Raw genomic sequence first — 16,073 nt, 5'->3', positions numbered from 1 at the left:
TAAACTACATGTATTTTCCAGAATGTTGATCAGATCACCGATGTTACATCGACCAAATGTGATTGTGAAAATGTAAAGAACAAATATCTCGAAGAGAAATTGTAATCAGTGTTTGACACATCGGTTTGTCTGAGCAGAACAAAGTTAATGTTACACAGTGACTGGCTTCAGTATCAGTAGCATTATGAGTATTTGCATATTCAAACTTATTATGGCCACTAGACTCAGTGCATGTTAATTACAGAAGCATATCTTGTGCAAAATCTGATGGACATGGAATTATAATAATGACAGTGTTGCTATCCTTACAGTGTTTTTACCTGTGTTAATAATTTATAGTCTGAAGGTATAAAAGTGAAGTCCTCATCTTCCATCTGCTCCCTCCTCCTGCCTTATCCAAGCTGTTGTTTTGCATGTGAATTAATTTGCATGTGAGGTCGTATCTTCTTTCATCCCTCTGCTGTCTCGCACTGCCAAATCAGAGCTACAGCTTGTGCTCAATGTCCAACAAAATTGGACTGCTTGTAAGAAAATGTATCTAAATAAGCAATTACACAAATGTGATTCATGCAACTGAGGAATAGTCTTTCTATGTATAGGATGTATACTGTTATTAGTTAATGTGATCTGAATCTGCTTTTTTCACCACAGAGATACAGACAGATACAGTTTGTTAGGATTAGTGTAATTATATCTTAACTGTGTCATTTTTAATGTCTTTAAAAGGGAAATGTCATGAATAAGCTAAATTTTCTGTCCTGTCTGAGAGTTACAAACCTGTTTTTTGGATTATTTTTCATTCGTGACATCTGAACATACGTCATTCAAGTGTTTTTTGAGAACAAACTGGTGACACACATTTCTTTTTCCACTGTTTTTGTCTTGAACTCCTAAATAAAAAAACGAATGTGACGCACCCTCGCTCAATGTGGTTTACTTTCTAAACTTTGTGTCTTAATTTGACATTCACAGTAGTTATTTAAGTTTATTATGCTTTAATTGTTTAGATGAAAACATTACAGGCTCTTAAAAGGCCAAGAAATATTTGAAAGTATTCAAATTGTATGAAAAAAATGTACTCACCAGATTTCCATCCAGCCTGATTCCGGATGGGCCAATCACACCTGTTTATCTAATATGGGGCGGGTTCAAGTGCAGTTCAGACATTCACATAAACAACAAACAACTCCACAACATGCCTTTAAATTAGAAATAACTTCAGCCAAGTAATTAAAGAAGGTTTCAGATTTTCTTCATCTTTCACGTGAAGCAGTAGTGTAAATAATTTTACAAACATCTAATAGCGTTTTGGTATCTGGTCAAAATACAGAAAAGTTGACCCATTTTTACAAAAAGAAAGAAGATCATCCTCCTGTTGACTGTAGCCTATTAAATAATTCCATACATGTTTAACAAACTGTACTAAACTACAGTGTAAAGTTAACATAAGTGTTTTAAGTAAGAGAGGGGAGTTATGAAAGAAACGTTGGTTAACTATTGTAGTTTAGTTGTTTGCTTTGTTAACTTTTTTTATTGTTGAAGTAAGGCTAACTATTTACCGAGGGACCGGACCTCCTGCCTGCAGACAAGGAAGTCCTCCAGCCGCAGACGCGGCCTACGTGCCGGCGGTCTCGTCCCGCTTCGGCCTGCCCCGGTCGGGATGGAAAGTAGCGGTTTCCTCCGAGCAGGGAGGGACAGAGCCGGGCACGAGCAGGCGGAGTGAAAGTGCACACGTGGACACCTGAGACTGACGTCGATTCCAGCCAATGACAACGCGGTATGATGACTCAAGCTGCCCTCAGTTTACCAATGAGATCGTTTATTTGAAGGTAAAAAAATTCTGAAGTGTTTAGAGTCGGAAAAATGAGAAGAAGAAGGTTGTGAAACGGATCTGGAGGCTGCGGAGGAGACATCTGATGTTTACTTCACGTCCTGTCGAGGAAAAGAGGAAATATCTGCCTGATTTTTAACCGGAAGAACTGATTTATGGGATGAGAAAATGAGGATGTTCTGATTTTTCTGGATAAATATACTTATCAACTTTCCATCTCCAGACACAAACATACTTGGGTGAGACCCTCCTTTTTTCTTTACACTATAAAGGAATTCAGGACTACTGCATCCTGTTCAGTAGCTATATAATGTATTTATACAGCTGTTTATTACATACAGTTGTTGGAGGCTACCTTCATGGGAACCAACTTGTTGCCTTCAGATCTCATAAAATCGATCTTAAAAGTTATTCTTAACCGTTTTATGAGCTGGTCTTTACGGTTTTGACGATTTTCAGCCTCTGCTCCTCCAGAGTTAAAAACAAAGTGAGCATTTTGTTGCAGCTCAAAAAATCCCCTACAACTTTGTTTTTTTAGGTAAGGCGTTTTAATTTTATACCCATAACATTTCTACCCCTGTTGGACATTTCTCCAGCATATATTCCTCCATGAATCATCTCAACGATGCCACCTACATATATAAAAGTACCCGTGACTTGCGTTAACAATTATCCCACTAAGTACAGTTTATCTCGGTGTGGACACTGTGTGTAGGACTGTAAAAATAGACTGAAAACAAACCTTTTTATACAAGCTTTTAGTTTGGTTTAAAGTGTTTGGCTAAAAGTTAATACTTTTATTTTGAATTAGTATTATTCTTCCTTCTTTTTAAAAAATTACAACATTAAACTTCTTGTCGTATCACCTTTAATATACGGAAGCCCAAAGTGGACATGCATCCATACATTTTATTTATTCCGTAACGTCAGATGATCATCACTCGTATCTCCAGAGTTACATAAGCACAAAACAAACATACAAACAGGCTTAACTTACCTCATTAGTGTGGGCGATGGCAGCATGGTATGTCCAGGTCTGTAATATCACAGTGACCAGCCTGTTGTTCTGTTTTCTAGATCACCGGAAAATTAGAGAAGACAAGCTTTGTTATCTCGAGAAAACAAACCGGAAAATAAATCAAATGTATGGATGCATGTCCGCTTAGAGCTTCCGTACTAATACCTCATTATCTTCTTGTTCTTATATAAAACGTAATTTTCAATATAAGCCGTTTATTTTTACTTTTAGTTACTAAGTATGTAAGGTCTATCCTGTCGTATACAATGTGCAAAACAAATATATGTGGCTCTGACTTTGATACTTTTATTTTTATAGCTCAGTGCATTTCATCATTTATTACATCAAACAAACAAATAAGATGCAGCCTATAAACAGCTGTGGAGAACGTGTTCAGGCCATGTAAAAGTCTTACACTAAAAAATACTCAGCTACAAAAAAAGTCCTGCTTTTAAAGTTTTTCTTCATCAAAAATAATCGCAACAATTGTACATAAAGTATTAAAACTAGAAGTACTTATTATCCATCCATTATACCACTTATCCTGTTCAGGGTCGCGAGGGGGCTGGAGCCTATCCCTGCTGTCATTGGGCGAGAGGCGGGGTTACATCCCTTTCACGCTCGCATTCACACCTACGGACAGTTTAGAGTCACCGGTGAACAGTGTTGTGACCAAGTCATTTGGTCCAAGTATCAAGCAAGTCTCGAGTCATTCTTTCTTGGGCAAGTCAAGTCAAGTCAAGTCAAGTCACAGGTTATGTCAAGTCAAGTCAAGTTCTTAGATAAGGCAAGTCAAGTCCCGAGTCAAGTCACTTTTTTTCCACCCAAGATCCAGCACTCTCCCCTGTAGTATTCGGTCTTTATAAAGAGAAAAGACAAGGTGTTAGCAGCCCGTCTAATAATGATATTATTGGCCAATTTATATAACCTGTTCAAAAACTATGACAGTGAATTGTATCTGTATTATCTTGGCACAGACGCAGCCATGATGATGGTCTGCTCTGAGGCCGTGCTGAGGAGTAACGAGTACGACTGATGAGGCTTCTCTTTGGGGGAAAACATCAGGTAGCGGGGGGCTTTGATGTTGCGTGTTGCCATAGCGAGGAGTCCAAGTTGAGTCTCAAGTAATTTATTTTTTGTCAAGTCAAGTCGCAAGTCATCAAAACAGTGACTCGAGTCAACTCAAGCGAAGTCACCAAATCTCAAGTCCACATCTCTGCCAATGGATCTAACGAGCATGTCTTTGGACTGTGGGAGGAAGTCGGAGTACCCGGAGGGAACGCGCGCATGCACGGGGAGAACATGCAGACTCCACACAGAAAGGCCCACTACGTCTGAACTGGGATTCAAACCAGGAACCAGGCAACAGCGCTAAACACTGCACCACTGTGCAGCCCAGTACTTACTATGTAGGATATAATTTTTGATGCCTTAACATGTAATCAGTACTTCGTTATTGATAACGTGTTACAGTGTTATTAATGTTATGGGAGTTCAATCTGTTACAATTATGGCCTCATGTAGCTGTGGTTGAGTGGGTCGCCCACTAATCACAGAGTCAGTGGTTTGATTCCCAGCAACTCCCTTTTGCAAGTCAAAGTGTCCTTAGTCCAGCAACATGCATGGTAACTTTGCTGCCTGAAGCTGCAGCTATTTGTTGATGAATTGATAAGTTCATGAAAGAAGATTAATTAACTATTTTCATAATTGAATTAATTGTTGTTGTGATTTTTTAAGCAAATATTTGCTGCTTCCTGCTTCTTAAATGTGAGAATGTGCTGTTTTTCGTTTTTGTTGCTGGACTGTTTTTGGGACTGATGAGGAGATTTTAAGAACTAACTTTTTTGCTTATAAAAAACTCTTATGAGCATTTTTCACATTATTTTGACATTTTATACACTAAACCATTAATCTTAAAAATACATCCGTTTAATCGATATTAAAAAAGAGAGTTGCACCTGTACTGCTGCCTTTAAACAGCCAGGATAAACACGGGAACGTACCAGCTTTGAAATCTTCAGAAGAGTTTAATTCAGTCTTAGCTCAAGTAACCGCTATCTGACGCCACTACGGCGCTCTCGGACCAGAACAGCTGATCAGCGCCGAACAGTGCGTTGCAGGCGTAGTAACACGTATGTGTTGCGGTCCACACAAAGTAGTGCCAAATAAAGAGGCGTTCTTACTGACACAATCGATACCACTTTTGTTTTTTACTTGTGGCCCTATATGTAGCGACATATAGCCTAGCTTCCGTGCAGGCACTCCGGCCGGTTTCTCAACACAGGGGGCCGTGCTGACCGGCATCCACTGTATGTAGTACACTTACATTTGATAAGGGCTACTATCCCTTTAATGTGTGTGTGTAAATAGGGGAATGAAAGCCAAATTGTAAAGCGCTAAATAGACGCAGATATTTGGAACTAGCCCTTTAATAAAAGCAGGAAATGAACATTAATATCTCCTGGAGTTGAAGTATAAAGTAGCATAAAATGTAAATACTAAAGTAAAGCACCTTCACTGCTGAAGAACTTCCACTTGAGTAAGTTACTGAATTGTCACCGCTGTATATAAAATGTTTATTTATTTACAGTAATGCTTGTTGAATGTGTAAACATGTCTGTGCAGATGTTGCTGTGAGTAAATCCGTCACACTGAAGCCTCTCTCAGCTCCACTTGACGACATGATGAGGGAGCGGTTGTGATGGAAACCGAAGTGTTTACCTCTCCGGTCCTGAGAGGCTGCACAGGCGCTGCGAGGGCCGTCCGACACAGACGAGCTCTTTTAACATCTCAAACAATCGTTTTGTTTGGAGTGTCGTCCTTTCAAAAGGTTCCTCTTTGTCGCCGGGCAGAATATTGACCATCATCTCCATCACAAAGGAGAGTGCAGCCATGCAGCTCGGTCTCATTCTCTGCTCATTATTGGTGCTCCTGCTTCAGTCTTAGAGATTACAAAGCTAAAGTCAAACAGATTTATGAATCTTCTTGATTCTCTTTTTATATTTACAGTGAATTCAACAGGAGGCACACAACAGATGAAAGAGCTTTTTGTTTCTGATCTTTTCTCGGACATACTATCGTTCCCTTTACTGCAGGAGCAAACCATTAAAAGGATGACAAGCATGAAGGGAGCATTTGTATAACCCAATCTGCTCATTTGTTTAATGCAGTGAAGCAGCAGAGAGGTTTACATGTTTGAAGGTGAAGGTGAAAGCTCGCTCAGCCAGGACACACTCACACTGAGGTCAGCGTGAGGGCGTTCACAAACACACACACACTAATTATCTGTGATTATGCTGTTTAACTTAATTGCAGGCACTCCTCCACTTCTACCTTCAGGTCCCTTAGTCGTTGTTCACTGCCAGCCATGCTTAAAATACTGTATTTATCCCCATGCTGCTGGAAGAACATGATTAAATAAATTATCTTGTTTGTTTTGTTACATTTAATGACTGTCTAAATAAAATCAGGTGATATTTAGAATAAATTGAGCTAAGAAGTGACCTCTGTTTCTCTCTGTTGTAGTCATAAGCCCCTTACACACATTAACTGCACTCCTGAAAATTTCCTGTCCAGGTGGGCTGCATGTGTGAACGCAAACGGCCACATTTTTCTGCCAGCCTCCTGGTAAAATGTCCGCTAGAAGTCAGGGTGAGCCGATGTGTGAACGCAGCAGGTAAAAGTCAGGAACATTCATTGTGAGCGAGTGAGCGGAGTGATGATGTTTGCATCATGTGACTGGTGCGACAGTGGAAGATGATTAAAAAGATGGTTGAAGCAGAAGGATAATTTACACGACTCCAGCAGAGATGTCTGCAAACTGGAGGAATGAAGAGGTTAAGGAGCTTCTGACTGTGAGGGGTGACGCTCAAATTATTCGCCAGTTGTCATGACCCACTTGAAGTTGATGCGTTGGAAGAAGGAAAAAGGGACAAGCATAAGGATGTTAGCAACAAGGGCCAAATGGTGAGGGCTCGACGGCTGGGTCAGAGCATCTTTAGAACTCCAAGCCCTTTTGGGGTCATGGGCGGCCAAGGCTCATTGATGCGTGTGGGGAGAGAAGGTGTGGTCCGATCCAACAGAAGAGCTACTGTAGCTCAAATTGCTGGAAAAGTTGATGCTGGTTCTGATAGAAAGGTGTCATAGCACAGAGCATCACAGTTTGTTGCGTATGGGGCTGCGTGGCCGCAGACCGGTCAGGGTGCCCGTGCTGACCCCAGTGCACTGGCCGGGTGTGTGTGCTTTGCTAACCTGGGGAAGACCTGGCACCAGGATGCACTATGGGAAGAAGGCACGCCGGCGGTGGCAGTGTGATGCTTTGGGCAATGTTCTGCTGGGAAACCTTCGGTCCTGCCGTTCATGTGGATGTTACTTTGACACGTACCACCTATACCTGAACATTGTTGCAGACCAAGTCCACCCCTTCATGGAAACATTATTCCCTAATGGCATTGGCCTCTTTCAGCAGGATAATGCGCCCTGCCACTCTGCAGACATGGTTCAGGAATGGTTTGAGGAACACGACAATGAGCTTAAAGTGTTGACTTGGACTCCAAATTCCCCAGATCTCAATCCAATCAAGCATCTGTGGGATGTGCTGGACAAACAAGTCCGATCCATGGAGGCCCCACCTCCTCAACTTACAGGACTTAAAGGATCTGCTGCTCACGTCTCGTGCCAGATACCTCAGCACTCCTTCAGAGGTCTGGTGGACTCCATGCCTTAACAGGTCAGGGCTGTTTTGGCGGCAAAAGAGGGACCTACACAATATTAGTCATAAAGTTATAGCTGATGTAAATAAATCTATAAACTCTCAACAGCGAGTGATGAGCACAGCTTGGAGTTTGTTCTTTTGGTGTTAGCCATCTTGTTTTTTTTGGAGAAGAAAGTGATTATATTTGATGAGAGGGTGTTGCTAGAGAGGAGCGAGGGGTTGGCAAACGCTATTTTATATGCTAATGTTAGCTCGGTTAGCTCGGAACAACCGACACGAAAACAAAATGTACTTATCAAAAAACAAATACTGGTAGTCGACTCCTCAGATCCTCCTTTAGTTCAACCAGAAGCTGAATAAGGTCACGGTGGTAGCGACTTCTCATCAGAGGGAAGCCACTCCTTAAAGCAAAGCCTGGTGATCATGTATTTTATTCTCAATGTTAAAGTTAAATTAAGAAAACAACATTATGCTGCTTTGAAGATCATTTCTACAGATATCTGTGTATCAACTTCTTTGGACTATTTACAATGACTTGTCCATGGAAGAGAGTCTTGGCCTGGATGTCCCTTCTCCCCTGTCCTAAGAGGTTTAATCATTGTCACAAACTGTAGTAGGTAATCACACATGAAATACAATTTTAAACAGTTTAATTTATTGTTAAACTAAAATAAACATACGTTACCTAAGTAAGAAAGGTCAGTCATAATTGCAGTGCATGGATGAGTGAAATGTTGAATGCAAACAGAAACAACCAGAACAGCTGGTGAAGGAGGAAGAGAGGAGAGACAGAGGACCAATTAACTCAGGTGCAGGCAGTTTCCTGATGTCCTTCCCGACTCGGCCCATGGGTTCTTGAACCAGGAAGTCAAACAACCAACCCAAGAGCAGGCAGAGAGGGCAGACGTCAAATCAGTAGCTTTACCCCAACTCAGGGACTGCATCCTTCGAAGTTCATATTTGAAGGCCGATTGTGTCACAGCGGCATGTCAAAGGCTGTCCCACTTCAGATGCGGCAGACAAATGTGTCCTCCTTTTCCCGGGTCAAAGATCCATCGGGAGATTCATTGCGCAAGATGTTGGACTCTTAAACGGCCGAGGAATACACTTGAAATGTAAAAGGTTTTAGTTTCAACTCAATCGAATAGCCAGTGATACAAATGTTAAAAATAACAAAATGGTCCTTGAAACAAATTATCTTTCAAATAATATGTTAAAGACGAGGTGAAATGAAAAATGTCATTTTAATCCTTTTAGATCACATCCCCGGTAATATTGTGCATCTATTTGACAATATAGGCCAAAAAAAATACAGATAATCCATTTCTTCGTATTCTTATATCAAAATCATTTTTTCTTCCGGTAAAACTAAATTTCACGCGTGCTTACGTAAGTTAGCACCAACCAATTTCAACCAACCAATACCTGTTGCTAGTCGACAGTGTAAGGGCAGGAACAGCTGGTGATGCAAACAGGAAATCCTCCGTAGACCAGACCGTCTCATTTCAGTTCGGCCTTAGCGTCTACCCAGGCTACGAATGACTCACCCTTTCGTAGACCGCGTCCTTCGAAGGCTGCAGCCTGAATGAGACACGGCTTGTGTCAGACGAGAGCAGACTGGTTCCTTGATTGTATTAAAAAAGACTTGAAACAAAAAATTGAGAATTGAAATTCCTGAGGTCATGAATCAAGTGACATGGGTCGTTTTCTCATAGACTTCTATAAAATGTGACTTATTTTTTGCAACCAGTGTCGCCCCCTGCTGTCCATTAGAAGAATGCAGGTTACGTCCACTTCCTGTACACAGTCTGTGGTTGAAGTTTAAAAGTTTCCCTGTTATTTAAAATAGCTGCTCAGATTTGTTTCCTTTTACTTCTCAGGTGTCGTGAGTCATGGGAAGCTTTAAGGGCCACGCGCTGCCCGGAAGCTTCTTCCTGATCGCTGGGATCTGGTGGACGGGGAAGCACTCGCTGTGGTCAGCCACCCGCAGGAACAAGAACATCGGCTCCACTCGGCTGTCCAGCAGAGCCTCACAGCGCCGCCTGGAGATCATCGAAGGCTCTGTCATAGTCTTCTTCTCTGTTGTTGGTGAGAAAGGTTTTATATTCACTGAGGAAAGGAGAATGTTTTTGGCTCACACATCATTTAACAATATTCATTCTTTAGTTAAGGAGATCTGAGTGTTTCCTCTGCTGTCCTCTCAGGGATGCTGGCTGAGCAGTTTCTAGCAGCTGGGCCGAGATTCCAGCTGTACGACTTTGGAGAGAAGCACTGGGACGGTCTGATGAACTGGCAGCACACCACCATGTATCTGTTCTTCGGCCTGTCAGCGGTGGTGTCTCTGATCCTCCACACCACAGAGGCTGCTCCGCTGACGTTCGACAGGTTAATGCTGGCTGTTGCTTTCTTTAATGAGGGTAAGAAAAAGTGTTTGTATTTTCCAGTCTTCACTTTAGTGTTATGTATTCAGATCAGCGGTGCCCAACCTCTTCCTGAAGACATCCACCCACATCCTCGTCCAATGAATTCAAAGTCAACATCAGCTGTCGATTGTTCCATTGGTGATCCTCTGTATTTGTCTTGGATTCATATTGTTTGACGTAACAGTAGTTTTAAGCCTCCATGCTGCCACAGCTGCTGCTAGAGGCATCGTGTTTCCGAGTTGTCGATCCCTACGTCCTATGTATTTTTAAAAAAGCAATTTATTGAAATTTGGTACAAACATCAAGTTGAACTTGAAGAGTAACTGATTGGATTTTAGCAATCAAAGGTCAAAGGTCAAGATTACGGCTGCCTTACAAAACATGATTATGTCATAACTCAAGAATTCATACGCTAACTATAAGACAACTTCACACTTATTTCTAAAAAGTTAAAATTATGACATTTTTTACCCATAAAGTCACTTTGTGGCCATTATTTAATTCCCATTCTAGTGAACATGACACCTCAGATAGACATGAAGGAAATATCTTTAAATATAACACAAAAGTCCACTTGATGATCCACAAAATCCAGTTAGTAAGAAAAGTTCTTTCCGAAAGCGTTCTTTGGTCTTACACAGAAAGGCAGTCAGCAAAGGCAGAATAATCCAATTAAGGTAATTCAACAAAATTTAAGACTAGGTCAAAACCTCGTATTTGGCTGACCGCATCAGGTCAATGCGCTTTTGTGGACAATGTGTTACAAGGACTGTCCTTATGAGGCAGATCACAACATGTTTGAAAGCAGGTGCACCTGCGGACGTAGGTGAGGACAGCGGACAAGCAGCGGAGGAGCAGCCCCGCCTACTCCCCGAACAAAGTATCCAGAGGCGTATAGAGAGAGAGTCGCGTCAGTGGAGATCCAATATGCTCCATGATCTGCCATTGGATGTCACAACTCTCTCTCTGCAGCTCTGAAAGTACCGTCACTCAGTCAGTCAGTTACTCAGTCACAGACCCGTGTGTAGGGCTGACGCCGGCGGTCAGCCAAAAACTGGGTAAGCAAACACGAGGAAACCAAGGCTGGAGGGCATGAACACACTAAGTGACACAGAAACACAGGGCTTTTTATTCAGGCCAGGAACAAAGACTAATTACAAATGAGACACAGGTGTAGGGGAAAACTGGCGGGAAACTGAACAATGGCAGGAAGTAAAACATTACACATAAACACCAGGATTACAAAATAAAACAGGAAGTAAACACAAAACAAATGACAGGTTGACTAGAATATCACAAGATTTTGTAGGTCAAAGGTCAAGGTAACTACGACCTCAAGTCTCCAATTTTTGTGAAAACAATATCTCAGCCATGCCTGGAGATAATTTTATTACAACTGGATATTGATTGATCAGTGGAAAACTTCCCCTTCATGTTCCTGTTTATTCTGCTGGAGCACTGACAGTCACATGCTCTGCAGTGAAAGAGAGAGAGAGAGACGTTCTCTGCTATTATGTCGCTCCTACACATGACTAAATACTGCCTGGGATACTTAAAACAAACATTTTTAAATATCCCGGAGGCACAGTGTTGCAGTGGAAATAGAAGGTTCCTGGTTCGAATCCCGGTTTGGACGTAGTGGGACTTTCTGTGTCGAGTTTGCATGTTCTCCCCATGCATGTGTTGGTTCACTCCTGGTACTCTGGCTTCCTCCCACAGTCCAAAGACATGCTCGTTAGGTTCACTGGTGACTCTAAAATTGTCCATAGGTGTGAGTGTGAGCATGAAAGGTTGACTGTCTGTCTATCTGTTTTCCCACTGGTCAAAAAACCTGCTAAAACACATTGATGGGAACACAAAACCCGTGTCGACGCGCTAATCTCCGCCCCCTTTCCGGCGCGATGCTATGCTCCGTCGGTAACTTGTGCGACTCCTCGTCATCTCAGCTCCAAATTCCACCCGTCTCTGTCCGAGCAGCGCTCAAACATCGTTCCAAATTTATTGCCGCCGAGTTTGATAAACAGACTGAATGAGTAATAGATACAATAAAGACCTAACCACCGTAACAGCTTCACTCTTTACTAACCTTGTTTCGGGCGCGTTTGTGACCGACAGGAGTATACTTCACTGACAATGGGAAAAGAGACAAGATGCCTGTGATAAAACTGTTTTGGAAATGACTCAGTGAAAAACTGCTCATAGAGGGGGAGACATAAACAAATGAATGATGTGTCTTCTATGTTAAATGTGATCTCTCTTTTTTTATACTCTCTGTTTGTTTTGAAGATCTCTTTGGAGCAGTAAAGTTCATATTTCTGTATGAATAATTTCTCATAATGCCGCTGATAAAAACACGGTTTATTTATGTCTGTTGCCCAAAAAATGTTGACCCTATTCGGCCCTCGTCTTAGACCCAGTTTTTAATTTCGGCCCCCTCTCTGATTGAGTTTGAGACCCCTGTATTAGCAGGTCTCCCTGGGTCTGAGAAACCCGCATGAATGTGCTAATTTCAGTGGGAAAGGGGTATATGTGTCAGCCCTGTGATTGATTGGCGATCAGTCCAGGGTGTTCCCTGCCTCTCGCTCGGTGACAGCCGGGATAGGCTCCGGATATGCGGTATAGATAATGTACATCCCCTGTCCCTGCCAAAGCAACACTGTCATTCTGTGGGCAACACTGATGGATGTAAACTGTGACTTGACTGGTTAACAGATTTTAAGGAGATCAGAGGAGAGAAGTTGCATTAAAGGTTCACATAAATTTATGGTTAGAAATGTAGAAGAAAGATGCAGAATGTCAGCATCTAACCAGCAAAGCGATTCATGGATCAAAACAGTTTTTAAGTTTTCATGTCTTGTTTCTGCAGGATTTCTTTTCCTCTACCACCTCCACGGCAGGAGCATGCTGGACGTCCACGTTCATCAGCTCCTTCTTTACGCCATCTTTGGAGGCGCTTTCGTTTCCTTCCTGGAGGTTTTCCACAGAGGAAACATCATCCTGGAGCTGCTGCGCTGCACCCTCACGCTGCTGCAGGGGAGCTGGTTCTGGCAGGTAAACCTCAACGTGTGCATTTTTTGTGTTTAGTTTCACTGAAAACTATGAAAATTCTGTGATTTTTGCGAGATGTTTCTACCTAATAAGCATGTTTACTTACTTGCAGAGAATATAATCGTTAGGTGAGGGAATCTCTGTCACACCAAAATGCTTCATTTACATTGTTGTGACTTATTTTACCCTACGTCATTGTGTCATAACTCCTGACAACATCTTCTCTCTGGCTCAGATCGGGTTTGTTCTGTACCCTCCTCGAGGTCCTGACTGGGACCTGACGGATCACAGCAACATGATGTTCATCACCATGTGTTTCTCCTGGCACCTCGCCTTTGCCATGCTCCTCGTGAGCGTGCTCCACTGCACCGTCAGCTAGTAAGAACCTGCTCCACCAAACACTTATAACCTGCTGACTGTTTACTCGTCCTGAAGCCTTGCAGATTCATAAAGGGACTCCCTTAAACTAGAGAACCAAACAGGTAAAAGCATGGACTGTATAGAAAGATGGACGACATGACAGCTCCCTAAAAGTGAAGCCAAACCCTCTCTATCGCCCCCTGCTGACTGGCTGCAGTATAGCTCATAAAGCCCGCCACCTCCATGTTAACAGATGGGACATGAGTCAAACTATAAAATCAAAATACACGTCAAAAACATTTTTCTCAAACATGTTTTCTGTCATTATAGTTAGTTCTTATCATGCTGATTTATGTGAAAGTGTTCATGTTGCTGACAAGTTTACTTTTAATTAGTTATTTGATGCTATAAAAAGGGGGTGTGGCCTCATGATTGACAGCTCTGTGGACAAATCGGGCTCCTGCAGCGTTCTGTTGCCTAGTAGCAGAGTAGAGGAGGAACGGCGAGAGGAGACGTAACTAACACTAACACTACAGTCATTGAACTTTCTATCAGCGTAAATATCTGCTTCAGACCGACACGAGAAGCTGTTCTGCTGCAGACTGAGCCCACCTGAGGGCTCCAACACGGCAAGGACACAAGGTAAAGGTATGTTAGGGTAGAGGAAGGGGCGGGACGTCAATGCAGGGGCTCCACCAGCCGATCTCTACTGCACACACTCCGGATACAAATGCGCAACATGGCAGCGCCCGCTCCGGGGGGATTTTGGCTTCATTGATGTACAATAAGAGGAGGTGGAGACGCGTCGTCCATCTTTATAAACAGTCATTGGGTAAAAGTAATTTGAAAATCTGCAGGAAGTCTAGTAGCAGTTGCAGCCAAGCCAGAAGGAAAGTTACAAGGATCACATCACAAACAAAAACAAAAACCTCTCTGTTTGAAGTTACAGTCGAGCCTGAGGTCTCCAGGTTTAATATCAGGGTTAAGGCAACAATGAGGTTAATAATAAACGTATAAGCTCATCCAAAAAGTGACAAAGCTACCTGAAAAGAGCCTCTGAGAAAACAACTCTAATGGTGGTTATTTTTGTGTCTCTCCGTAGTGTGGTTCGCTCCAGATTGAAGAGGACTCCTCCGATGGAAATGGGTCTCCTGAAGCCCCGAGAAAGAGACCCAGAGTCGGAGGATGAGAATTTATGAAGAGGACTGTTGAACAAATACATAAATAAATCAGGGATATGATGTTTGCAGTTCCAGCAGCAGTACGACTTTACACAAGGCAGAAAAAGGGATACGGACTTTGTTTGTGGATGCTTTAGAGACATACCTCTACCTCTGCCTTATTCAATCAGCTTTGACTTTACTCTCGTTTGTTGCTATTTATTTTACTATAATAATTTCCATTTACTCTTTCATGTTTTTTATTCATTACTAATTTGCACACAGTATATGTGGACCTGAACTCTTTATGTGTGTCATGCTTTACATTTGATTTGCCAAACCTTTCCTGTTGGACATGTTGGTGTTCAGTTCAGTAGCGCCATCTTGTGGTAAAAACAATCGTTATCATCAGTACTTGAAAGCATTTCTGTAATTGTTTTATGTGGCTTTCTTTGTTTCATAAAGTTTGGACGTCGGGTCACACACGTGAGTCAGACCTAAGTGCTAAAAAATATAAACTTTATTAAAATTGTTTAAAGGTTCAGGTTTTGTTCGCTGGCTTCATTACAGGTTATTTAAATACTTCAATTGTCCTCTTTTTGCAGCATTTATAAAGTGTAGGGACTTCCTGTTTGTCAGTGGAAGTTTATAATAACTGAAAAGGTATCACTGGAAAATTGATCATTCACATCCCAGCAGGGAGTATGAATAGTTTCACATGGCTAATAATTTGACCCTGCTTATTTTTTGCTTTATTTTTGTCAAGACATTACACCTATTTAGAAGAGGCCTAAACAAAGATCGTCTATTGAAAAGGACCAAACACTCATGTCTGACAGCTTTGGCTTCTGGACTTAAGATTTATTTCTGGCATCTTTGATCCGTCTGGTTTGCTAAAACTCGTAAAAACTGTATATCATTTACTTTTTAATAAATGTTTAGTTTTAATATTGTTTCAGAAAGATGCTGCAACACTCAAAAATGTCAAATTAAATGTACACGCTACACGCTACACGCTAACCATTTCTAAACTATATTAAAAAAAGGCATAATACCTCACAACATGTATTACAAATAAAATACTAAATAAAAAACACATAAACTGGACATCTAAAATAAATTGGAAAAAAAGGCACACAAGTAATTGAGTAAGTAGTTTTATATAAGATTAGTTTCCTTCAATTTGCATAAAATTCTGGTAGTTTTTTTTATCTGGTTGATTTTGTTGGTTTGGTTAAGGAAGTAGATTTGTTTAAGATTATTTTGTACTAAATTGGCATAAAATTGTAACTTTTTTAAAAGTCTGGTTGATTTTGTTGAAGTGTTCTCTGCTGTGAGCCTCTCTGCTCATAAAAAAGACAAGAAAGTTGTTCAGCAAGCCTGTGTAGTTGCATAAAACAAGCTTATTAAAAATAATAATAATAAAAAATTCTGGAAATAAAAAATACATTTCTGGTCGGCCTAACCTTTATTTAATCAGGCTGAACATCTCTGAAAAAAGAGAGTCAGAGTGACACCT

The 16,073-nt window shown here is 41.5% G+C and overlaps 1 protein-coding gene across 1 annotated transcript; it reads left to right on the top strand.

Moving 5' to 3' along the window:
* Positions 1-1,873: 1,873 nt before the first annotated feature.
* On the top strand, positions 1,874-15,965 carry tmem45a (transmembrane protein 45a). Its single transcript, XM_069680263.1, has 6 exons — positions 1,874-2,070; positions 9,444-9,651; positions 9,768-9,980; positions 12,853-13,037; positions 13,270-13,412; positions 14,497-15,965. Exons 2-6 carry the CDS (start codon positions 9,456-9,458, stop codon positions 14,591-14,593), a joined length of 834 nt encoding a protein of 277 aa, XP_069536364.1. The 5' UTR covers positions 1,874-2,070; positions 9,444-9,455; the 3' UTR covers positions 14,594-15,965.
* The last annotated feature ends 108 nt before the right edge of the window (positions 15,966-16,073 follow it).

This window comes from Semicossyphus pulcher, unplaced genomic scaffold (assembly GCF_022749685.1).
Source record: "Semicossyphus pulcher isolate SPU_LCO1_2020_fin unplaced genomic scaffold, fSemPul1.0.p SCAF_4, whole genome shotgun sequence".
Lineage (NCBI taxonomy): Eukaryota > Metazoa > Chordata > Actinopteri > Labriformes > Labridae > Semicossyphus > Semicossyphus pulcher.
Note: the sequence above shows the minus strand (reverse complement) of the source record. Positions and strands in the feature narration are given on the sequence as shown.